Source organism: Callorhinus ursinus, unplaced genomic scaffold, assembly GCF_003265705.2.
Source record: "Callorhinus ursinus isolate GAN/ISIS: 27379988/994484 unplaced genomic scaffold, GSC_fseal_2.0 scaffold51, whole genome shotgun sequence".
In the NCBI taxonomy this organism is placed as follows: domain Eukaryota; kingdom Metazoa; phylum Chordata; class Mammalia; order Carnivora; family Otariidae; genus Callorhinus; species Callorhinus ursinus.
The window spans coordinates 7,672,157-7,695,100 of record NW_027397113.1 but is presented as its reverse complement, the minus strand read 5'-3'; the positions used below and the strand labels follow the sequence as shown (position 1 = coordinate 7,695,100).

The 22,944-nt window shown below is 49.0% G+C and overlaps 1 protein-coding gene and 1 non-coding gene across 2 annotated transcripts; both read left to right on the top strand.

The window, feature by feature from the left end:
* The first annotated feature begins 1,980 nt into the window (after positions 1-1,980).
* On the top strand, positions 1,981-2,171 carry LOC112829820 (U2 spliceosomal RNA). The gene has a single exon (XR_003209748.1). It is a non-coding gene; the product is annotated as a U2 spliceosomal RNA (small nuclear RNA).
* Positions 2,172-12,813: 10,642 nt separating this feature from the next.
* Positions 12,814-19,166, top strand: SLC3A2 (solute carrier family 3 member 2). Its single transcript, XM_073883559.1, has 9 exons — positions 12,814-13,368; positions 13,748-13,921; positions 14,593-14,687; positions 16,646-16,714; positions 16,821-16,879; positions 17,251-17,431; positions 17,549-17,692; positions 18,456-18,539; positions 18,653-19,166. Exons 1-9 carry the CDS (start codon positions 12,936-12,938, stop codon positions 19,013-19,015), a joined length of 1,602 nt encoding a protein of 533 aa, XP_073739660.1. The 5' UTR covers positions 12,814-12,935; the 3' UTR covers positions 19,016-19,166.
* Positions 19,167-22,944: the final 3,778 nt, after the last annotated feature.

Genomic DNA, 22,944 nt, shown 5'->3' with positions numbered 1-22,944 from the left:
GCGTTGTTTTATTATTGGGTATCTTATTATGTCTTACCTAGAAGGAGGGAAGACTGTAGTCGATGAGGCTAACCTATGATTGGTGAAGAAGCAACAGTCACTCATAGTAGCCAGGATAGGGAGCTGTTTGGACTTTTGTGATTTGGACAATGTTCATGTTTTTTTCTGTGTTCAGACGTGATTATAGAATGGGCTTGTTTTGACTTGACCCATCCTGATCCGAGAGTGGCCTTGTCTTATGTTGATGTTCCGAAATTATATTCAACAGGAGAGCACCAAGGCCTCGGTGTAAGTGCCAGGCCAGCTTCTAGATGTCAGCAGCTGCTTTTCTCTTTCTCAGTACCCTAGCTTAAGCCATTCTCCCTGGATTTCTGCTACAGATTCCCAACCTGGTTTCCTGGCTCTGACTTTGCCTCCTCCTCCTTTTTCTCCTTCTGCTTCTTCTTCTTCTAGTTTATTTTTAAGTAGTCTCCACCCAACATGGGGCTTGAACTCACAACCCCGAGATCAAGAGTCCTATGCTCTACTGACTGAGCCAGCCAGGAGCCCCTGACTTTACCCCCTTCTAATCTATTCTCCACATTATAGCCGGAGTAGTCTTGTGGTCTTCCTCCCTTCCTTCCTTCCTTCCTTCCTTCCTTCCTTCCTTCTTTCCTCTCTTTCTTTCTTTCAAGATTTTTACTCAAAGAAAGAGAGAGAGAGCACAGAGAGAGAGCGAGAGAGAGAGAGAGAGAGAGAGAGAGAAGCAGACTCCCTGCTGAGCAGGGACCCCCCCCGATGCAGGGCTCCATCCCAGGACCCTGGGATCATGACCTGAGCCGAAGTCAGACGCTCAACCCACTGAGCCACCCAGGTGCCCAGAGTGATTTTTCTTTTTTTTTTTTTTTTTTAGATTTTTTTTATTTATTTGAGAGAGAGAATGAGAGAGAGAGAGCACGAGAGGGAAGAGGGTCAGAGGGAGAAGCAGACTCCCTGCTGAGCAGGGAGCCCGATGCGGGACTCGATCCCGGGACTCCGGGATCATGACCTGAGCCGAAGGCAGTCGCTTAACCAACTGAGCCACCCAGGCGCCCCAGAGTGATTTTTCTAAATGAACAATCTGATCTCAGTGAAAAATACTCAGTGCTCCTCCTTTGCTCTTAGGTAGGTTTAAGTCTGTACCTACCGACAGAGCCAACAAGGCCCACTTTTGTTTTTTAATTTTTTTTAAAAGATTTTTAAAAATTATTTATTTATTTGACAGAGAGAGAGAGAGAGACGCAGCGAGAGAGGGAACAAAAGCAGGGGGAGTGGGAGGGAGAAGCAGGCTTCCTGCTGAGCTGGGAGTCCGATGCGAGGCTCAATCCCAGGATCCTGGGACCATGATGTGAGCTGAAGGCAGACGCTTAACGACTGAGCCACCCAGGCGCCCCTGTTTTTCAGTTTTAATATCACTACTGCATTCCTTCCCTTGTTCTACTTCACCCCTTACCCACATAAACTCCCTGAGAGCAGAAATCATGTCTGTATAATTTATTTTATCCCCATCGTGTAGAACAAGGCATGACTGTAATTCATTGATTGCCTGCCCCATGCTATGAAGTAAGCTCCTGAAGAGGTTGTTACGAGAAATACTTGAACTGTAGTCAGCTTCCTCGCCGGAGGAAGCTCTTCGAGGATAGGAGCAGCGTCTGCCCCCTCCTGGCAGCGAAGGGCACTGCCTCCATTTGCGGAGGAGAAGGTATACGCAATTGAACGGTTTTCTGCTGGGAGCTGGGAGGAGGGCATTCACCTCTGGGAAAAATTCAATTTGAGAACAGAATTTCCTTATTTCCTGAACCGTGGAGGAATATGCCATTGGGAAGTTCTCCCGGGGAAGGATTAGACTGGTTTTAGAAAGAGCTGAGATGTGGAATTTATATAAGGGACAGCTTGAAGCCTGCTTTTACAGCCTTGAGTGCAAGTTCGGGAAACAAGTTCTGACGGGAACCTTAATTGTAGGTTGTTTCTTTGTTTTTTGGTCCAAGATCATGAGTAGTGTGTGTTATTATCATTTAATATTTCGTAAATCCTCTACCTGAGGTTACTTTATGAAGGGGATTTTTGGAACAGGGAGATTGAGTAGAGGCTGGCTCCATCCAATTCACAGACCAGTCTGATATCGCAGTACCTCCATGAATGGTATGGTTCTCCCTTTGGGGATGGTTGTCAGTTAAAATGCAGACTGTTGGTATTCCACTGTGTCTTTTGCTTTTTGAAAAAAAAATTTGAGGTGAATCTGCTGTTTCCCCTCTTTCTTTCATGCTGTATTTTTGATGCATATTTTGTCTTTTATGTCCTGGTTCTGTAAGATTTAGTTATTTTATAGTATTCTATTTAGAAATTTTCTACAGGTTATTTTGTCCCCTAGTGATAGACCTTTTTTCAGATTACCAAATATTTAATGCTATAACCAGTGCTACAGTGAAGTCTTTTGTATGTTGCTTTGTGCACATGTATGAGAGTTTCTCTGGGGTATGAATCTAGAAGTGACATTTCTGGATAATAGCAAGAGTGTTTTCAGTTCTATAGACTGTTGCAAATTGCCCACATACCGTGAATTGCAATTCTCTGCTATTCCTGAATAATCCCATTTTTGTTGGCAAAATAACTGACAGTTTTATTTTGAGGGTTAACAGTTGCTAGTATAAATGGCAATTAAAAAAAACATTTTTCTAGTTGTTTGCTACTGGCATACAGGAAAGAATTGTTTTGTGTCTAGTTTTTATTGAACTCTTATTCTAATCATTTGTAGATTCAATTTGATTTTTCTTTTTTTTAAAAGATTTTATCTTTTAAGTAATCTCTACACACAACATGGGGCTCGAACCTAAAACCCCAAGATCAAGAGTTGCATGCTCCACTGACTGAGCCAGCCAGGTGCCCCTCAACTTGATTTTTCTGTACAGAATTTTTCTGTTAGTAGAGAAAAACATTTAGGTCTTAATTTTTCTTGCAAATTGAATGTTAGTTACCTATAAAAGCGTTTGTAAATTACTGGTAATAAACTAAATGTGAGACCTGAAACCATAAAAATTCTAGAAGAGAGCACAGGCAGTAAAGTCTCTGACATTGGCCATAGCAACATTTCTTCTAGATATGTCTCCTTAGACAAGGGAAATAAAAACAAAAATAAACTATTGGGACCTCATCAAAATAAAAAGCTTCTATGCAGAAGTGAAGGAAACAATCAACAAAACTAAAAGGCAACCAACTGAATAGGAGAAGGTATTTGCAAATGACATATCCAAGAAGGATTAGTATCCAAAATACATAAAGAACTTTACAAATTAACATCTCTAAAACAAATAATCCAGTTAAAAATGGGCAGAAGACATGAACAGACATTTCTCCAAAGAAGACATTCAGATGGCCAACAGACACATGAAAAGATGCTCAACATCACTCATCATGAGGGAAATGCAAATCAAAACTACAATGAGATACCGCCTCACACCTGTCAGAATGGCAAAAATCAATAACACAGAAGCAACAAGTGTGGAAAAACAGGAAATCTCTTGCACTGTTGGTGGAAATGCAAACTGATGCAGCCACTGTGGAAAACAGTATGGAGGTTCCTCAAAAAGTTAAAAATAGAACTACCCTACAGTCCAGTAATTGCACTGCTGGGTATTTACCTCCCCAAATGCAAAAACTAATTCAAAGGGATTCATGCACCCCCATATTTATAGCACCGTTATTTACTATAACCAAATTATGGAAGCTGTTCAGGTGTCCATCGACAGATGAATGGATAAAGAAGATGTGGTCTATATACACAATGGAATATTATTCAGTCATAAAAAAGAATGAAATCTTGCCATTTGCAACACTGTGGATGGAGCTAGAGAGTATTATGCTGAGTGATCTAAGTCAGAGAAAGACAAATACCATATTATTTCTTTTTTTAAAAAAGATTTTATTTATTCATTTGACACACACACACACAGAGAGAGCGTGAGCACAAGCAGGGGGAGCAGGAGAGGGAGAAGCAGGCTTCCTGCTGAGTAGGGAGCCCGACGTGGGGCTTGATCCCATGACTCCAAGATCATGACCTGAGCGGAAGGCAGCCGCTCAACTGACTTGAGCCACCCACGTGCCCCTCTTTTTTTTTTTTTAGATTTTTATTTATTTGAGAGAGGGAGCATGAGTGTTGGGCAGGGGAGGCAAAGGGGGAGGGAGAAGCAGACTCCCCACTGAGCAGGGAGCCCGATGTGGGGCTTGATCCTAGGACCCTGAGATCGTGACCTGAGCCAAAGTCAGACACTTAACCAACTGAGCCACCCAGGCGCCCCAGACAGATACCATATGATTTCATTCATATGTGGAATTTGAGGAAACAACAACAACAACAACAACAACAGAGGAGCAAAGGGGAAAAAACAGAGACAAACCAAGAAACAGACCTCTTAACTATAGAGAACAAAATGGTAGTTACCAGAGGGGAGGTAGGTGGGAGGGTGAGTGAAACAGGGGATGGGGATCAAGGAGTGCCCTTGTCTGATGAGCACTGGGCGATGCATGGAAGTGTTAAATCACTAAATCGTACACCTGAAACTAATGCAACGCTGTATGTTGGCTATATTGGAATTTTAAAAAAATTACTGATAGTACTATTTTAAAGAAACTGGCTATTCCCCAGTTCTAATGCTGCTTTCTCATTTGAGGATGAAAGGGAATCTTTGTTCTAAACTTGCTAGAAGATCCATTTTCCTTAAACTTTTTTTTACTTTTTATTTTTAAGTAATCTGTACACCCAGCATGGGGCTCGAACTCCCAATCCTGAGATCAGGAGTCACATGCTCTACCAAATGAGCCAGCCAGGTACCCCATTTTCCTTAAACTTTTGAGTTTTAGTTTCCTCTGTAGTCAACACCTTTATTTTATTTATTTCTTTAATATATTTTATTTTTTTGAAAGCAATTTTAAGTTTACAGAAAAATGCATAGAAAGGATGGAGTTCCTGTATACTTCCTTACCCTCCCTTCGCCCCCCACCCCTTCTGCTATTATTAACATCTTGCATTAGTGAAGTACACCTTTTATAATTGATGAGCCAATATTGATACATTATTATTAACTAAAGACCACGGTCTCCATTAAGGTTTGTCCCTTGTGTTGTACATTCTGTGGGGTTTGACACATGTATAATGACATGTATCCATCATTATAATGATACAGAATAGTTTCATGGCCCTAAAAATCCCCTATGCTCCACTTACTCAGCCCTCTCTCCCTCCCTCCCTCCCCAACTCCTGGCAACCACTGATCTTTCTACTGTCTCTATAGTTTTGCCTTTTCCAGAATGTCATATAGTTGGAATCATACAGTATGTAGCTTTTTCATATTTGCTTCTTCCACTTAGAAATATGCATTTAAGATTCCTCCCTGTATTTTCATGGCTTGATAGCTCATTTCTTGTTATTGAACTGAATAATATTCCATTATCTGGATGTACCGCAGTTTCTTTATCTGTTCACCTACTGAAGTGTATCTTGGATGCTCCCAAGTTTTAGCAATGATAAAGAAAGCTGCTATCAACATCTGTGTGCAGGTTTTTGTGTGGACATAATTTTTTTTTTTTATTTGACAGAGAGAAAGACAGCGAGAGTGGGAACACAAGCAGGGGGAGTGGGAGAGGGAGAAGCAGGCTTCCTGCCGAGCAGGGAGCCCGATGCAGGGCTCAAACCCAGGACCCTAGGATCATGACCTGAGCCAAAGGCAGACACATAACGACTGAGCCACCCAGGCGCCCCTTGTGTGGACATAATTTTTCAACTCATTTGGGTAAATACCAAGGGGGTATGATTCCTGAATCATATGGTAAAAGTATGTTTAGTTTTGTAAAAAATACTGTCAAACTCTCTTCCACAGTAGCTGTACCGTCTCATGTTCCTACCAGAAATGAATGAGAGTGTCTTTTCCACTATGTCCTTTGAGTTGTCGGTGTGTTGGATTTTAGCCATTCTAATGCATGTGTAGTGGTATATCATTGTTGTTTTAAATTGCAATTCCCTAAAGATATATGATGTTGAGCATATTTTCATATGCTTATTTAACATCCCCTGCTTCCTTCCTGTTTTTTCCTTCCACTATAGGTAACCATTTTATATTGGCTTTTGGTTTATCTTTCTTTTGTCATTCAAGAAAATAATACACACACACACACACACACACTTCCTTCCTTACACAAAAGGTAACACACTGTATACATTCCATAACATTTTACAGAACATTTGTTTTCAGAGGCATAGGATTTCATCACATGGATGTTCCATTATTTCTTTTATTTTCATTTATTTTAAAGATTTTATTTATTTACTTGGGTAAAGGGAGAGGGAGAGAGAATCTCAAGCAGACTCCCTGTTGAATGGGGAGCCCAACTTGGGGCTCGATTCCGGACTCCATCTCACGACCTGATATCATGACCCTGAGATCATGACCTGAGCAGAGACCGAGTCAGACACTTAACCGACTGAGCCACCCAGGCACCCCTCCATTTTTTCCCCCTAACTAATGCACTCTTTTTTTTTTTTTTTAAGATTTTATTTATTTATTTGACAGAGAGAGACACAGCAAGAGAGGGAACACAAGCAGGGGAGTGGGAGAGGGAGAAGCAGGCTTCCCGCTGAGCAGGGAGCCTGAGGCGGGGCTCGATCCCAGGAACCTGGGATTATGACCTGAGCCAAAGGCCGACGCTTAACGACTGAGCCACCCAGGTGCCCCATGATCTATGTTTTTGTATAGAAAGGTATTCTTGAAATTTTAACTGACAATGGAGATTACAAAACAGTATATATATCATGATCCTGATTATGTTAAACATAGCATCAGTGTGATTTTATATATATATATATATATAATATAAGAAATTATGTAAGAATGAACACGAAGCTATTAACATTGTTTAACCCTGAATGGTGGGATTCTGGCTAATTTTTACATTTGAACATTTTCTGTATTGTCTGATATTTTTACTTTTATAATCATAATTTTATGTTATTTTTAAGATTTTATTTATTTATTTGACAGAGAGAGACACAGCGAGAGAGGGAACACAAGCAGGGGGAGTGGGAGAGGGAGAAGCAGGCTTCCTGCGGAGCAGGGGTCTCGATGCGGGGCTTGATGCGGGGCTTGATGCTGGGCTTGATCCCAGGACCCTGGGATCATGACCCGAGCCGAAGGCAGATGCCTAACAACTGAGCCACCCAGGCGCCCCTAACTAATACAGTCTTTAACTGGGCCAGAAGCAGTAACTGTTTTACAAGCACTTGCTCATAAAATCCCAACAGAACAACTGGTATGTGAACCATAAAACTGTTGGTATTTTATGAGGAGAGAAATGTTAACTACTGCATACCAGGAACAGTTTCATTTGATAGCACCAACAGAATAATCGATTAGATAGTAATCAAAAGCGGTGCAACCAGTCAACACCAAATTGACAGTTTTTTTTCTTCTTTATCTAAATCATGTTATTAACCCCTTCTACTTTCTCATAAAAACCTCTTGCTTTCCCCACATGAGTGGGATGCTTTTTCTGGTTACTCTGGAATCTGTGCTCCCCAAATTGCAATTCTGAGACCCCAGTCTCACCTCCTTTTCTTGGTTGACACCACTATGATCTGTTTTCTGTTCAGAATACTGACACCACAGGTGTGGGTTTCCACACCAAGCGATTTTCTAATTCCCTGCAACAAACTGGAAGGAATTACCACTTAATTTGACTTGACACTAAGTATCCTGGGTTTGCACAGAACTCACAGGTTAAGGGCGCAGTCCCACAAGACTGCCCACCACATCAGACACCAATCTCAAGTCGTGGGTCCCAGGTTACCCACAATTCTGAGTTGGCTATAAATCGGGGTCTCACAATCCCCTCGTCAGGTCTGAATTTGCTATAACAGCTCATAGAACTCAGGGAAACACTTCATTTACTATTACCAATTTGTTATAAAGGATGTTGTAAAGGGTACAAATGAACAGCCAGATGAAGAGGTACATAGGGTGATGTCTGGAAGGGTTCCACGCACAGGATCTTCTGACCCTGTGGACTTGGGCTGTATCACCTTCCTGGTACATGTTCATCAACCCGGAAGATCTCCAAACCCCATCGATTAGAGTTTGTTTTTTTTTTAAAGATTTTATTTATTCATTTGAGACACAGAGATACAGAGAGAGAAAGCATGAGCAGGGAGAGAGGCAGAGGGAGAAGCAGGCTCCCCGCTGAGCCAGGAGCCCGATGTGGGGCTCGATTCCATGACCCCGGGATCATGACCTGAGCCGAAAGCGGACGCCCAACCATCTGAGCCACCCAGGCGCCCCTCGATTAGGGTTTTTACAGAGGTTCCATTACGCAGGCATGATCACTGGCCATTGGTGATTACCCAATCTCTACCTCCTCTTCCCTTGCTGGAAGTTGGGGAATGGGACTGGAAGTTACAACCCTCTAGTCATGCCTTGGTTTTTCTGGTGGCCAGCCCCCACCCCGAAGCTACCACCAAGAGTGGCCTCCTTGAAAGAGAAGACTTTCTTTTTTTAAAAATATTTAATTTATTTATTTATTTGAGAGAGAGAATGAGATAGAGCATGAGAGGGGGGAGGGTCAGAGGGAGAAGCAGACTCCCTGCTGAGCAGAGAGCCCGATGTGGGACTCGATCCCGGGACTCCGGGATCATGACCTGAGCCGAAGGCAGTCGCTTAACCAGCTGAACCACCCAGGCACCAGAAAGAGAAGACTTTCTTATCACCCAGTAATTCCAAGGGATTTAGGAGCTCAGTGTTAGGAAATAGGGACAAAGGCTGTGTTTGCGTGCTCTCTTTCTCTCTGGTTTTATCATATCACAGTTAGCTACTTATAAAAAAGCTAAGATTGGCTTTCTACCTTATACCATAAATAAGAATCAATTAAAGATAGATTAAAGACTTAAATATCAAAAATAAAACCTTACATTTTTGCATAGAAAATGTTGAAGAATATCTTCTAGGCCTTAAAGTAAAGATTTTTAAAGAGATTTTTTTAAAGTTTATTTTTTAGTAATCTCTACACCCAACGTGGTGATCTAACTTACAACCCTGAGACCAAGAGTTGTATGATCTCCCGACTGAGCCAGCCAGGGGCCCCAAGAAAGATTTTTTTTTTTAAAGATTTTATTTATTTATTTGACAGAGAGACACAGCGAAGAGAGGGAACACAAGCGGGGGAGTGGGAGAGGCAGAAGCAGGCTTCCGGCAGAGCAGGGAGCTGGATGTGGGGCTCGGTCCCAGGACCCTGGGATCATGACCTGAGCCGAAGGCAGACGCTTAATGACTGAGCCACCCAGGCGCCCCCCCAAGAGAGATTTTTTAAATAAGTCACCAAAAATGAAAACATGGAGTATTTATTAAAGAAAACATTGATTTTTTTAAAAGATTTTATTTATTTATTTGAGAGAGAGAGAACGAGGGATAGACAGCACAAGAGGGAAGAGGGTCAGAGGGAGAAGCAGACTCCCCGCTGAGCAGGGAGCCTGATGCGGGACTTGATCCCGGGACTCCAGGATCATGACCTGAGCCGAAGGCAGTCGCCCAACCAACCGAGCCACCCAGGCGCCCATTGATTTTTTTTTTTTTACAAGCCCAGATAACCCACCATTCTTGATGGATAACTTTTGTTTATCAAAAGACACCTGAGCGCCCAGATCTTGGTTTCTAATACCATTCTCCAATAAAAGGAACCAGGGCTCCTCGGAGAAGTGGCTGATTCTAGGGTTGGGGATCTAGTGTTCAAACAAGGTGAGCCTGGACCATTTTGTCATGCCAGGACATAAAGAAGCGCTCAAAAGATTGTGTGTGGGGGGGAGGCAGGGAAACAGGGGGAAGAGAAATGTAATAAAGGAGCCAACCTGACAGCTCACGGTGGCCAAAGCTGGACCAATTTGAGGGAAAACCCCAATAATATAGTATTGAATTCTAAGCCAAAGTATAAAACAAATATCCACGAGTCCACACTGACATAAATAAATGAATAGATGAGTAAATGAGGGAGAAGAGACAAATCGCCTGCAGCTGCTTAACCTACTGAGCCACGCAGGCGCCTGATGATAGAAAGTTCTGAAGGTCACAGGGGATGGGAAAATGATGCTACCCACCAGTATTGTGTGACCACCATGGTAGAAGGAGCTGATGTTGGAAGACTTCAGTCTTCCTTTTAAGGCTAATTGAATCTCTTATTACTATTTAGCCTCTGGCATGAGATCAGTATTCTGTCTCTGATCAGATAGACATCTGATGTCATCTACCAAGAATAATATGTTAAAAATGCTTCTTTGTCTCTTCCATACATTGATCTGCTAGATCTCTGATGTTTCTGTCTTTTGATACTTGGTTGCATTAGAGAGAAAGACTAGCAGCAGTGCTGTTCATCTGTCTAATTTACTTGCAGATACTTTTCAGATGGTGTACTCATTTCCCTTCTAAGAGATGGCTTTGGTTGTATTTCCTTTACCCTTTCTGGTTTTTATCCCCCCTCCTTCTCTGCGCTCATCTCCATAGCTCTTTGACTTCCAAATGCTCGGTTCCTTTTGTTGTTTCTAAGAAGGGAAGTAGTTGGGTTTGACTGGTGCAGTTCATCCACTCGTTTTCCAAACACTCTTGAAGTGCCCACTTGTGCTACTACTGTAGGTAGGCAGGCCCATTGACAAGTAGCACAAGGCCCTGCCACTTATCTGGAAGTGTAGACACCCAGAAAAGGAAATGTAACAGGGTATGTGTTGTAGCAGAGGTGGATGGCAAAGAATTCTTTTGGAGAAGTTGAGAAAAACCGTCATCTGAGCTAGGTCTTGAATGGACAGGAGCTTCCGAGGTCGAGTGGCAGAACAGGAATGGCAGGTAGAAAGATGCAGAGGCCTGACAAAGCTGGGTGTGCCTTGAGACCGGCAGGTGTTCGAAGGCTGATGTCACTGGGCGGGTAGTTCCCGTGAAAGGTATGTGGGGAGGTGATAAACTTGGGGAGGTCAGTTGCTAGCTTCTTCACTGCCCGCAGAAGGAATTGGCTTCATCTGTCTGGAACCATGGGGGGGCTGTGAGTGAGAGAGTATGTTCCCAGGGTTCTTATTTGGACCATCTCAAGGAGAGCTTCTAACTCCAGTTCTCAACCTCGAGCTTTCACCCTGGGGTAAAGTCTGTTCAGAGCCTCTGGTTGGCACTTATCTGCCATGCCCAGGGCACCTTGGACTTACTATCATCTTTGCACACCGGTGTGACCTCCACCCTTTACCCCCTGGCCTGCTTCCCTCTAGGAATTGGTTCTGGCTTTCCCAGGGTGGGGGTGGGGAGTGGGCTGTGGCATGCAGAAAGGGGACGGCAAAAGATGAGTCTTTTCACACCCTTGGCTCTCCTCTGGCCCCCCTTTCTGTTTGCTATTTCTTCAGATCTTGGCCTCTGCTTTCTTCCAAATACTTGGCTTCAGGCCCAGGTGGAAGAGGGAGAGAACTTGTTTCCTTCAGCTCCTCTGCAAATAACCTGGCTGGCACTGGTCAGGAACAGGAAGTTCCCGAGTGTCTGCACCCCACGCTGTCCAGCAGTCCCTGCTATGAATCATCTTGTCTCTGCCCCCCTGACCCTCCATCCCAGGATCTCTGTGGAGGGAAGTTAGGTTGTCTTGTTTTTTAAGATTTTACTTATTTATTTATTTGACAGAGAGAGACAGCGAGAGAGGGAACACAAGCAGGGGGAATGGGAGAGGGAGAAAGAGGCAGGCTTCCCGCCGAGCAAGGAGCCCGATGCGGGGCTTGATCCCAGGACCCTGGGATCATGACCTGAGCTGAAGGCAGACGCTTAACGACTGAGCCACCCAGGCGCCCCTTGGGTTGTCTTTAAAGCCTCTGTAGCGGCCTCCAAGGCTTAGCACAGTGAAGTGATGGGGGGCGGGGGGTGGGGGGGAACCCTGGCACCCTGGGGAGATTGGGCTAATCTGTGGGAGGCCCTGCAAAGTGGGGAAAAGTCTGGTCTGTTGTAGGAAAATGGTGGATGCCTCTAACTGAGGCCCAACCTTGGAATGTTTGCTACAGGCCCGAGGTTGCCCACCAGGCGCTTGAGGCTCTTCTGGATGTCGGATGCCTTGCTGCCCGACACCCTGGGGCCAGAAACTGGGGGTAGGGTGGGGTAAGACGGGGAGTGTCAGCTTCCACTCTCCTGTCCGAACAGATTCATCTTAAAACATCACGGAGAACACCGGGTTAGAGTTCATTCAGTGAAGTTAATAAAGCAAAGTATTGTAGTGCTCAATAGTTGCTGCATGATGAATTATTTGAACTGGACTCAAGATGAGTCTTGAAGGACGTGTAAGCCCTGCGGGGAAGCGGAGGTCTAGCGCCAAGTCCCAGAGGCTTGAGGAGACTAGGCTAGGTCGGAGAAAGAGGAGCTGAGTTTGGCTGGCTCTGAGAGCGCCAGTGGCCGTGCGAAGTTGGAACCACCACGCGGTGGCCTGAGCCCTGGGCCTAGGAAAGACGGAGGACGGCTGCGGGGTAGTCACCCACCTTCGGAGGGCGCGAAGAGGGGCCCCGGGACCGCCGCACTGCTGGACTGCCACTCCCCGTCCCCTTGCGGGGACGGGACAAATCAGACCCCGCCCACCTAAAGGTGGCTCGGGGCTCAGCCCTCTCAGCGTCCCGCTGGAAGGAACCTTAGGGGCAAACAGGTTGGCGAGCGGTCCCAGAAAGAGCAATCGGGGCCGTTCCTCTTTAAGGGGCGGGCGGGGGCGGGGCTCCCCTGCCTCATCCCGGAGGCTGAGCCAGTCCCCCCAGCAGACGCGGAGCTGCGCCGGGCTGCCTGGTCCCGGGAGGCGGTGCCGAGGCCGAGGTGAGGCGGGAGGTCGGGGCAGGAGTCCAGCCACCACTTGATCGCAGGCTGCATCGTGTCGCCGGTTCCGCAGGCACCATGAGCCAGGACACAGAGGCGGACCTGAAGGAGGTGGAGCTGAACGAGCTGGAGACCGAGAAGCAGCCGATGAACGCGCCGTCCGGGGCGGCCATGGCCGTGGTCGTGGCGGGAGGCGCCGAGAAAAACGGTCTGGTGAAGATCAAGGTGGCCGACGACGAGGCGGAGGCAGCGGCCGCGGCCAAGTTCACCGGCCTGTCCAAAGAAGAGCTGCTGAAGGTGGCGGGCAGACCCGGCTGGGTGCGCACCCGCTGGGCGCTGCTGGTGCTCTTCTGGCTCGGCTGGCTCGGCATGCTGGCGGGCGCCGTAGTCATCATCGTGCGGGCCCCGCGCTGCCGCGAGCTGCCGGCGCAGAGCTGGTGGCACAAGGGCGCCCTCTACCGCATCGGCGACCTTCAGGCCTTCCAGGGCCCCGGGGGGGGCAACTTAGCGGGTGAGCTCTGTGCGCGCCCCCTTGGTTTAACCGGCCCCCGGCCCCGATCCTGTCCCCCCACCGCCTCCCCGTCCCGGAGTCGTCCCCGCACCCTGGGGCGTTAGCTTCTCCTTCCTTTCTTTGAAGAAAGCCACCCCCACTCCCTCTTGCGCGAGGGTAGCTGACTCAGCGTCTTCCCTTCCCCCTGCGGCGCCGGAAGCCGGGCGCTGACGTTTCTGAAGCAATGTGCTGGGCAGCTTACGTCAGCAACTCTTGAGTGTCGTGATCCAGGCTCACCCCCGGCCCCACGCTTAGTTCCGGGGAGAGGGGAGACTAGGGCTGTTCAGGGGCCTCGGAGGCGCTTCGCTTTAACCGCTTTAACCCTGCTTCCCGGTTTCAGGCCTAAAGAGGCACCTCGATTACCTGAGCTCCCTGAAGGTGAAGGGCTTTGTGCTGGGCCCAGTTCACAAGAACCAGAAGGATGACCTCGCGGGGACCAACTTGGAACAGATCGACCCCACTTTTGGCTCCAAGGAAGATTTTGACAATCTCTTGCAGTTGGCCAAGAAAAAGAGTGGGTGTCCTGGAGTTGACGCCGAAGCAGCTGAGAAGGGCTTGGCTTTCTGGCCACAGTAAAGACGGGATAGGGTTTTTGTTTGGTTCACTCCTGACTGGCTCTGAGTTTTCCTAAAGCAGGCACAGGGGAGGTTTCCTAGTCTTCAGCCTAAAATGAATTTGTCAAGTGGCTCAGAGACTTTTCTACTTGCTGTGTGTCCAGCCATTTAACTTCTGGGCTTCAGTGCCCTTACTTGCAAAATGTCAGCTTCCTGATTCAGTGGTTTATTTTTATTAATTTTATTTATTTTTTTAAGTAGGCTCCACTGCCCAAGGTGGTACTTGAACTCAGGACCCTGAGATCAAGACTCACATGCTTTACTGACTGAGCCAGCCAGGCATCCCTAATTCAGTGGTTTTTTAACTTGTAGAGGAGCAGATCCTTTTGAGAAAAATACCCAAATAAAATCAGAGGGTTCACTTTGGGGGTGGGGAGCCCAGGGCCCCAAAGCTCGGCCTTCTCTACTACACTATGTGCCTTCTGCCCTAGAAGATCTTAAGTGGGGTTCAAATCTAAGCGTTTGTGCCATGTAATACCTAGGGAGTAGTCTACCGGCTAGTATTTGTTGTTCTCCCTTTTCCCTCACCCCAGAGTCTTTCTCACCACTACCTTTTCCCCCATTGTTCCAGGCATCCGGGTCATTCTGGACCTCACTCCCAACTACAGGGGCCAGAACTCGTGGTTCCTCCCCACGGAGATTAACTCTGTGGCCGCCAAGATGAAGGTGAGTGAGTTGGTGCTGATGGCAGGTGGGAGCTGGATGCTGGGGCTGTGTTGATCCTCTTGGCAAGCCCTGTAAACCTAGCCTGGCTCCAGCTGAGGGGACCCTTGCTCCTTGGAGCCAAACTGGCGCGCTCCTCCCACACAGGCAGGAGGGTAGGCCAACGGTGCACCCCCCTTTTTGCTTGTTCCTTTTCTGGCCAGTGATTGTTTCCTTGACTCTGACGGTCATAGGGCCAGGAAAGGAATTTCTTAGATGTCAGTCTGGGTTTGATTTTTCTTCCTTTTGGGAGAGGAAGCCGTTTCTCTGTGGGACTCCTGTTCTGTCTGGTTTCCCAGCTCTTGTTTAATGTGTTCTGGAGTGGAGCCCAGTCTGAAATTGTAAGCACTGTGGTCTTATGTGTCTGGGGCTATGCCAGGTATTTTGTGTGTGTTCTAAACTTCTCTATGGCCACACAAGGACCCTGACATCCTCTCTGCTGTAACTGAAGAAGCTAAGGTTCAGAGGGGTTCGCTGTGCTTAAGATTTGAGGTCCCAAGTAGTCTCATTTCTGTAATCTGCTTTCCCTGAATGAAGGTATAGGAGCAGACTATACTCAGCAGGCTGAGAATGGGACTTTGTCATCCGAGCTCCTAATGCCAGTGTTTTAGGACACTGATGAGTTCAGCAGGGGAAGAATAAAAATGGAGCAGCCCCTGACCCTTTGCTGGCCCTCGTGATTCTGAAGTAGAATTCTTTACTCCCAGCATTTCCACTGGACCCTTGGGGTCATCCAGTTCAGCCCTTGCTGATTGCTGGAAGACCCTTTAAGAGTTATTGATGGGGGGGACAGGCGTGCCTGGCTGGCTCAGTCAGTAGAGCATGTGACTCTTGATCTCAGGGTTGTGAGTTCGAGCTCCACATTGGCGGTAGAGCTTACTTAAAAAAAAAAAAAATCTCTTAAAAGTTATCGGTGAAGGCGTGTTTTCAGATGGTGTGGCGTGAGGCCTGGTAGCTTCAGATGAAAATGGAGATGAGGGGCACCTGGGTGGCTCAGTCCGTTAAGCGGCTGCCTTCGGCTCAGGTCATGATCCCGGGATCCTGGGATCGAGCCCCGTATCTGGCTGCCTGCTCCGCGGAGAGCCTGCTTCTCCCTCTCCCTCTGCCTGCCACTCTGCCTACTTGTGCTCGCTCGCTCTCTCTGTGTCAAATAAATAAATAAATAAAATCTTAAAAAAAAAGAAAAGAAAAGAAAAGAAAATGGAGACGAGAGGAGAGAGCACAGCGCCTGGGGCTGTGGGGGTGGGGCCCCATGTTCTTCTTTCACACCCCGCCCCCCGCTTGCTTGGAATTCAGGCCTGGGCCTGTGCTGCAGAGCTGACTCCTTTTCAAATCTTCATCTAGACTGCCCTGGGGCTGTACTTTGAATTTCACTCTTTCATCATTGGCCTTGCTCTGCCCTGCTCTCCTCCTATCCTCCCCGGCCTCAGGACCCTGGGAGAGGAGTAAGGACACTTGCGGTGGGATCTTGGCTAGCATTTCGGTCCCGTGTTTGCTGCTTGCTGACGGTGGTCTTTGGCGTGCTTCCTTGCTGCCCTGAGAGGGTTTCCTCATTTCTGACTTGAGAATACTAGCATTCCACACATGCTAAGGGTTAAATGAAGTTATGTTTACGAACATACTTTTTCTCTTGGGCCTTTCCTGTAGGTGTCCAAAGGTGAAGCTGTGTCATTTGACCTGGGGAGGAACAGAGAAGTGAAATGCTGTAGTGTTAAGAATCAGTGATAGTTCACAAGGGGAGGGAACCGAACGCTAATGCTTTATGATAGCGGTGGTTAAATGAGGCCGGTCAAGGCAAGTGACTCTCCCAAGGTCATGGGGAAGTGGCGTCCTGGGCAAGATTTGACATGGGCTGGATTTTGTAAGCCTTTGAGTCAGGGTATTGATACCTTTCCCCTGTTCTTTTGCCCCCTTCCCTGTAGGATGCTCTGAGTTTTTGGCTGCAGGCCGGTGTAGATGGGTTCCAGGTTCGGAACATAGAGAATCTGACGGTAAGTCCCTTTCCACGTGCGAGGCAGAGCCTGGGTGAGAGCAGAGGGACTCTCCAGGGCTTGGTAGTGTTCCCTGCTCCTCAACTTTGCTTTTTTTCTCTTCTAGGATGCATCTTTGTTCTTGGCCGAGTGGCAGAACATGACCAAGAGCTTCAGTGAAGATAGGTAGGTGCCAGGCCTCCCCTGCCAACTCTGCTTCATTGTGGGAACCCCTCGGCTGAGTGCTAGGCCCCAGGAACGGGGGAATTCCTAGCCTGGAGAAACTTCTTCACCTTCATTCTTTTCTTGTTCTTTTTTTTTTAAGATTTTATTTATTTACTTGACAGAGACACAGCAAGAGCAGGAACACAAGCAGGGGGAGTGGGAGAGGGAGAAGCAGGCTTCCCGCTGAGCAGGGAGCCCGATGCGGGGCTTGATCCCAGGAGCCTGGGATCATGACCTGAGCCGAAGGCAGACACTTAACGACTGAGCCACCCCGGCACCGCATTCTTTTCTTACTCTTTACCAACCTTGTCCCTGCACCCTGCTCTGTGCAGGCTTTTGATTGCAGGGACCGAGTTCTCTGACCTTCAGCAGATCCTGAGCCTACTTGGATCCGCCAAGGACCTGTTGTTGACGAGCTCGTACCTGGCAAGCTCTGGTTTCACTGGGGAGCACACAGAGTTCCTCGTCACCCAGTATTTGAACGCCACTGAGCATCGTTGGTGCAGCTGGAGCGTGAGTACCTCAGTGTGGGGGAGAGCGCGCCGGGGGAGGCCTTCTGGAGGCAGGGGTGTTGGCTGACGGGGGCAGAGGCGGGCTTTGGGGTTCACCTCAGTGCATGCATTCCTGCAGTTGTCTCAGGCGGGGTTCCTGACTGCCCTCGTGCCGGCTCGTCTGCTCCGCCTCTACCAGCTGTTACTCTTCTCCCTGCCTGGCACCCCGGTTTTCAGCTACGGAGATGAGATCGGCCTGGAGGTAGCTGCCCTGCCTGGCCTGGTACGGCTTGCTGTCTTCCCCACGCGCCGGGGTTGGGGGGGTGGTTGTGTTCCTCTGTCCTGGGGACTGTGCGGATGGCAGCAAGCAGATGTGAGCCTTGGGTGGAACTGCATTTGATTCCTGCTCAGCCCCCTTAATCAGTCCCTGTGTGGCCTCGGTGAGTCATTTCCCTGCCACCGCCTTGATCGTCTCTTCCAGGGTACTGCCTTTCTTGTAGGGATTCAGTGAGGGCCTATTTTAAAATGCAGTGGCTGACCCCTGATGTAGGTATCCAGTATGGGAGCCATCACTCCCCCGTCCGTGGGTTCATTCATTCATTTATTCATGCATGCACACATTCAGGGCACTCTGTGTCTTCCCGCAACTCATAGTTTGGTGGAGGACCCAGGTGAGTACGAGAGCTGCTCGGCAGCCCCCGCCGTGATCGGGGTAAGCGCACGGAGGCACTGGCTCAGCTTTAGCCATCGGGTTGGAGGTTGGCTCCCCAGCTGATGTTCATAGAACTGGTGGTTCAGTTATTCCACGGTTTTAGGGAGTAATTCCTCTATGCCATGCACAAGGGATACAGCAGTGCACAAAAGAGCTGGAGGTGGTGAAGTTAGATGATAAAATCGAAAAAAGGTACCCAGTGCTTCTCAGTCCTGTGCAAAAGAGAGCAGGGCCAGAGGGACGGGGCGACGTTTTCCATCGAGGGGCTGGGAACGGGAGGAGAAGGGAGAGCAGGCCCAGGCCTTTTCCAAGTCCTGTTTTCTCTGCTTTTCAGCCTGCGAAGGCTCCGTTCATGCTCTGGGACGAATCCAGCTTCCCCAACACCTCAGGACCTGGAAGTACCAACATGACCGTAAAGGTAAGGGTTTTGGGTGGGCCAGGCCTGCTCAGTAGAGGGCGGGCAGGTGACCTGTAGGAGTTTGCACCCAGGGGCCACCCTTTATCTTTTCCTGCTATCTCCATCCTTTGCAGGGCCAGAATGAAGACACTGGTTCTCTCCTCTCCCTGTTCCGGAGGCTGAGCGATCAGCGAGGCAAGGAGCGTTCTCTGCTCCACGGAGACTTCCACGTGCTCTCCTCGGGGCCTGACCTCTTTGCCTACATCCGCCACTGGGACCAGAACGAGCGATTCCTGGTAGTGCTCAACTTCGGGGATACAGACCAGCCTGCCAGGCTGGGGGCGTCTGGTCTGCCGGCCACCGCCAGTCTGCCAGCCACCGCCGATCTGCTGCTCAGCACCGATCTAGGCCGTGAGGAGGGTGTGTCTCTGGAGCTGGAGCACCTCAACCTAAAGCCTTACGAGGGGCTGTTACTCCGCTTCCCCTACGTGGCCTGACAGGACCCACCACCCTTCCCCTCCCCAGGCCATTTGGGTCCTGGTTTCTTTTCATTTTTTTTTTTTTTTTTTTTTTACTGCCACAGATTACAGATGAAACCCCAGATAAAGTTTGTTCTGGCTTCAAATAAAAGTCACTCCTGCCTGGTGAGGTCTTGTACTCCCTCCATCTCTCTTGTCAGGGCAGGGGCACCCCTCCCCATCCGCCCTCCCCTCCCCCCGGACCTGCATCAGTGATGAGGGCCCCCCTCCCCGTCCCCCTCCTCGGCCTGCTCACAGTGATCCGGGCCAGAGTTCCCTGCCCCTGCTCTAGCCTAGAGAGGGAGGGACCTTTCAAGCAGACAACAACGTGGTGTCAGGGCTAGGACTAGCATCTGGGCCAGGGTCCTCTCCTGGAGGGTTTTTTTTTTTTTTTTAAGATTTTATTTATTTATTCATGAGAGACAGAGAGAGAGAGAGAGAGAGGCAGAGGGAGAAGCAGGCTCCCAAGGAGCAGGGAGCCCGATGCGGGACTCGATCCCAGGACTCTGGGATCATGACCTGAGCTGAAGGCAGATGCCTAACCGTCTGAGCCACCCAGGCGCCCTCTCCTGGAGGTTTTGGGTCTTACCCCCTCTCTTGGGTCTTAGCCCCCTCAGCAATGGTCTCCAGCCAAGTGTGGTCAGGTTTCCTTGTTTTTGCAGACTTTCAGGGGGAAAGAGTGGGAACAGGGTGGCCTGTTTTTCCAAGAGGTACTTCTAAAGGATACTAGAGGGCATTCATTCAACAGGAATCTCCTGTGTACTCAGCACGTGCCAGGAATTGTTTCCGGTCCTGGGGTTACAGGTGGGAACAAAGTACCAAATCCTGCTCTCCTTGGGGCTTACAGTTTAGTGAGGAGATGGAGAAGAAAGAAGGTGAATACAATTTAGAGTGCCATGGATGTGATAGTGTGCCAAGGGGAAAGAGTAAAGCAGGAAGAGAGGGAGGGGCCTGGGGTGGAGGGAGTTTGCGGAGGGGCTAGAGGTGTCCTCTCCCAGGAGGTGACTTCTGACTGAAAGGCCTGAGGGAGGGTCTTCCCTTGCCAGATGGCTGGGAAAGGGGGCTCTCTGGTGCCCTCGGGCGGGGACATGCCCTACTGGGGGGGTGGGGTGGGGGTGAGGTCTGGTTGGCAGGGGTTGGGCAGATCATCAAGGTCAGAGTAAGGTGGTCACAAAGAATTTGGCCAATGGCAGTTTGAGGGCATGACAAGACTGCCCTCATTTCAGACACCAGCTGTGAATTCCAGGCCCCAAACCATCCTCAGTGGGTAATTTGCTAGAATGACTTACGGAACTCAGGAAAGTCCTAAGATTACGGTGTTTTTTTTTTTTTAAGATTTTATTTATTCATTTGCGAGAGAGAACAAGCAGGGGGAGAGGCAGAGGGAGAAGCCGACTCCCTGCTGAGCAAGGAGCCCGATGCAGGACTCGATCCCAGGACCCTGGGATCGTGACCTGAGCCGAAGGCAGCTGCTTAACCATCTGAGCCACCAGGCGCCCGATTATGGTGTTTTAATAGCGGAAGGATACACATTTCCACCAGAGGACAGGGTGCGTAGGGTGGAATCGGGGCGCTCCAGGTGTGAAGCTCCCAATGGATTGTCCTCTCCCAGGGGAGCCCTGGACCCAAGACCTTGTTTATAACACACAATGTGGCCAAGCAGGGAAGCAAGCTCACCTGAGTCTTGGTGTCCAGGGTTCTCCCTGGGGCCCACGTGGCTGACCTTGAGTGTCCACTTTCCCCCCAGAGGTCGTGTGTCCCAAAGCATTTCTTATAAATCACATTGTTAGACTGATGGATGGATGTCTGAAGGCCCTAGACAAACACTTCTATCAGGACATTCCAGGGACTTAAAGATCACCTCCCAGGAGCCGAGGGCAAAGGCCAGATGTTGGCTAAGATTAATTTCACATAGGGTCTGAGGGAGTGGGATGGGAGTTGGAGGGTTTTCGAGCAGTGAGTGTGGTCTAACTTTGGTTTTTGCCGACTCACTGGCTGTCCCGCTAGCGGGGAGGCTTGCGGGGGAGGGGGGTATGTTACGGCTGCAGCTTAGTAGACCTACCGGGATAACAGCTGTGGAGGAGCTATGTGCACTGACTTTGCAGGTAGACCCACGGGATTTTCTGTTGGATCTTTCTATTGCAGTCTTGATCCTTACGTTGGCCTCATAGCCCTTGGGGAACACTTGATTCCTGCAGGATGGGGCTTGGGTTGGGGCCTGGGCCTCTAAAGGGGTCCTGGTATAGGGGACAGGTCCAGGGACTAGATGCCCCAGCTAGGGCCCCGTCCACGTTTGCTCACTTCGGTTTCCCTTGCCCCGCACCTGTGCCAAGGGCTGCGAAGGCATGTGCTCCAGCAATCTGGTGCGAACGCACAGTTCCTGTGAAGACACACTTGGCAGCCAGCCGGCTGGGCCTCGGCTCTTTCTGCATTCCACAGCCCTTCTCCCTCCTACTAGCACCTCTGGGTTCTGGCCCTTGTCTGATCCGGACCTCTCCTCTTCCTGAGACTCTGCACCCTCGGGTTCCTTCCCAGGGTGCCGACTCCAGCCCTCCCTGTTTCTCTCTTGCTCTGCCTCTGGCTTCCCCTTCCACCCGGTTGGTGTCATGGTGTCACTGCAGATGGAGCCTCATCTTCATTTCGTGTTTGCAGTTCACTGTAGACTTTCACTTTCTTTCTTTTTTTTTCCTAAAGATTTTATTTATTTGACAGAGAGACACAGCGAGAGAGCAGGAACACAAGCAGGGGGAGTGGGAGAGGGAGAAGCAGGCTTCCCGCTGAGCAGGGAGCCCGACGCGGGGCTCGATCCCAGGACCCCTGGGACCATGACCTGAGCCGAAGGCAGACGCTTAACGACTGAGGCACCCAGGCGCCCCAGACTTTCACTTTCTTAAAAGCCCTTTCCCATTTCACATTGGGGTGCTGAGTAGCCTAGGGGGGCCCTGGATATAGAAGATTCAGGAAGATGATAAGGTTTTGGCCGGAGCAATGGGTAGACTGGACGTGCCTTTGCTGAGGTGGCGAAGACTGCCGGGGGAACAGTTTAGTTTTTACAAACATTATAAAATTTACCATGTTAATTGTTTTTAGGTGTGCACTTTACTGTCATTAAGTATATTCACACTGTGGTCTGATCAGCAGCACCATCCACCTCCAGGACGCCATCGTGCTGAACTGAGACTGTACCCATTAAACATAACTCTATCTCTCCATATTTAAAAAAACATTTCTTTTTAGAGATTTTATTTACTTGGGTGAGAGAGCGAGCGAAAGCACAAGCAGGGGGAGAGGCAGAGGGAGAAGGAGAAGCAGACTCCCCACTGAGCAGGGAGCCCTATATGGGGCTCGATCCCAGGACCCCGGGATCATGACCTGAGCCAAAGGCAGACGCTTAACTGACTGAGCCACACAAGCCCCCCCACCCCATATTTGTTTTTAAAATAGAAAATGAAGAAACCAAAAATTAAATGAAGACATGGAAACTCCCAAAGATACTGGGGGAAGTCCTGGTCATGCGCAGACCTCTGTGCTGTGGGGAACAGATGGGAAGATGAACGAGGGGGGCTCCGAGTCTGTAAGAGTCTGCCCCGGACGGCCTCACATTCACTGCCGTGTCAAAGGAGGAGGGAAGCGGAGAAGCAGATGTAGACATAGAAGCTGTCTCATTAGCCCCCCAGCTACCCTGTGAAGGAGGAATTCTCACCCCCCGTTATCATAGTCGAGGCAGGTGGCCAGAATGCAGGGTCCTCTGGACAAATCTCTCACATTCAACAGCCACTGAATTGGAATCCCCAAGGGGGTGAGCCTGGGCTTTGATTTTTAACCAGCTTTTTTAAATGAGTCCCACAGCACTTTGGGAATCATTAGATCAGTGTTTTTGCGAACATGCTGAATTATGTCTGAGGACT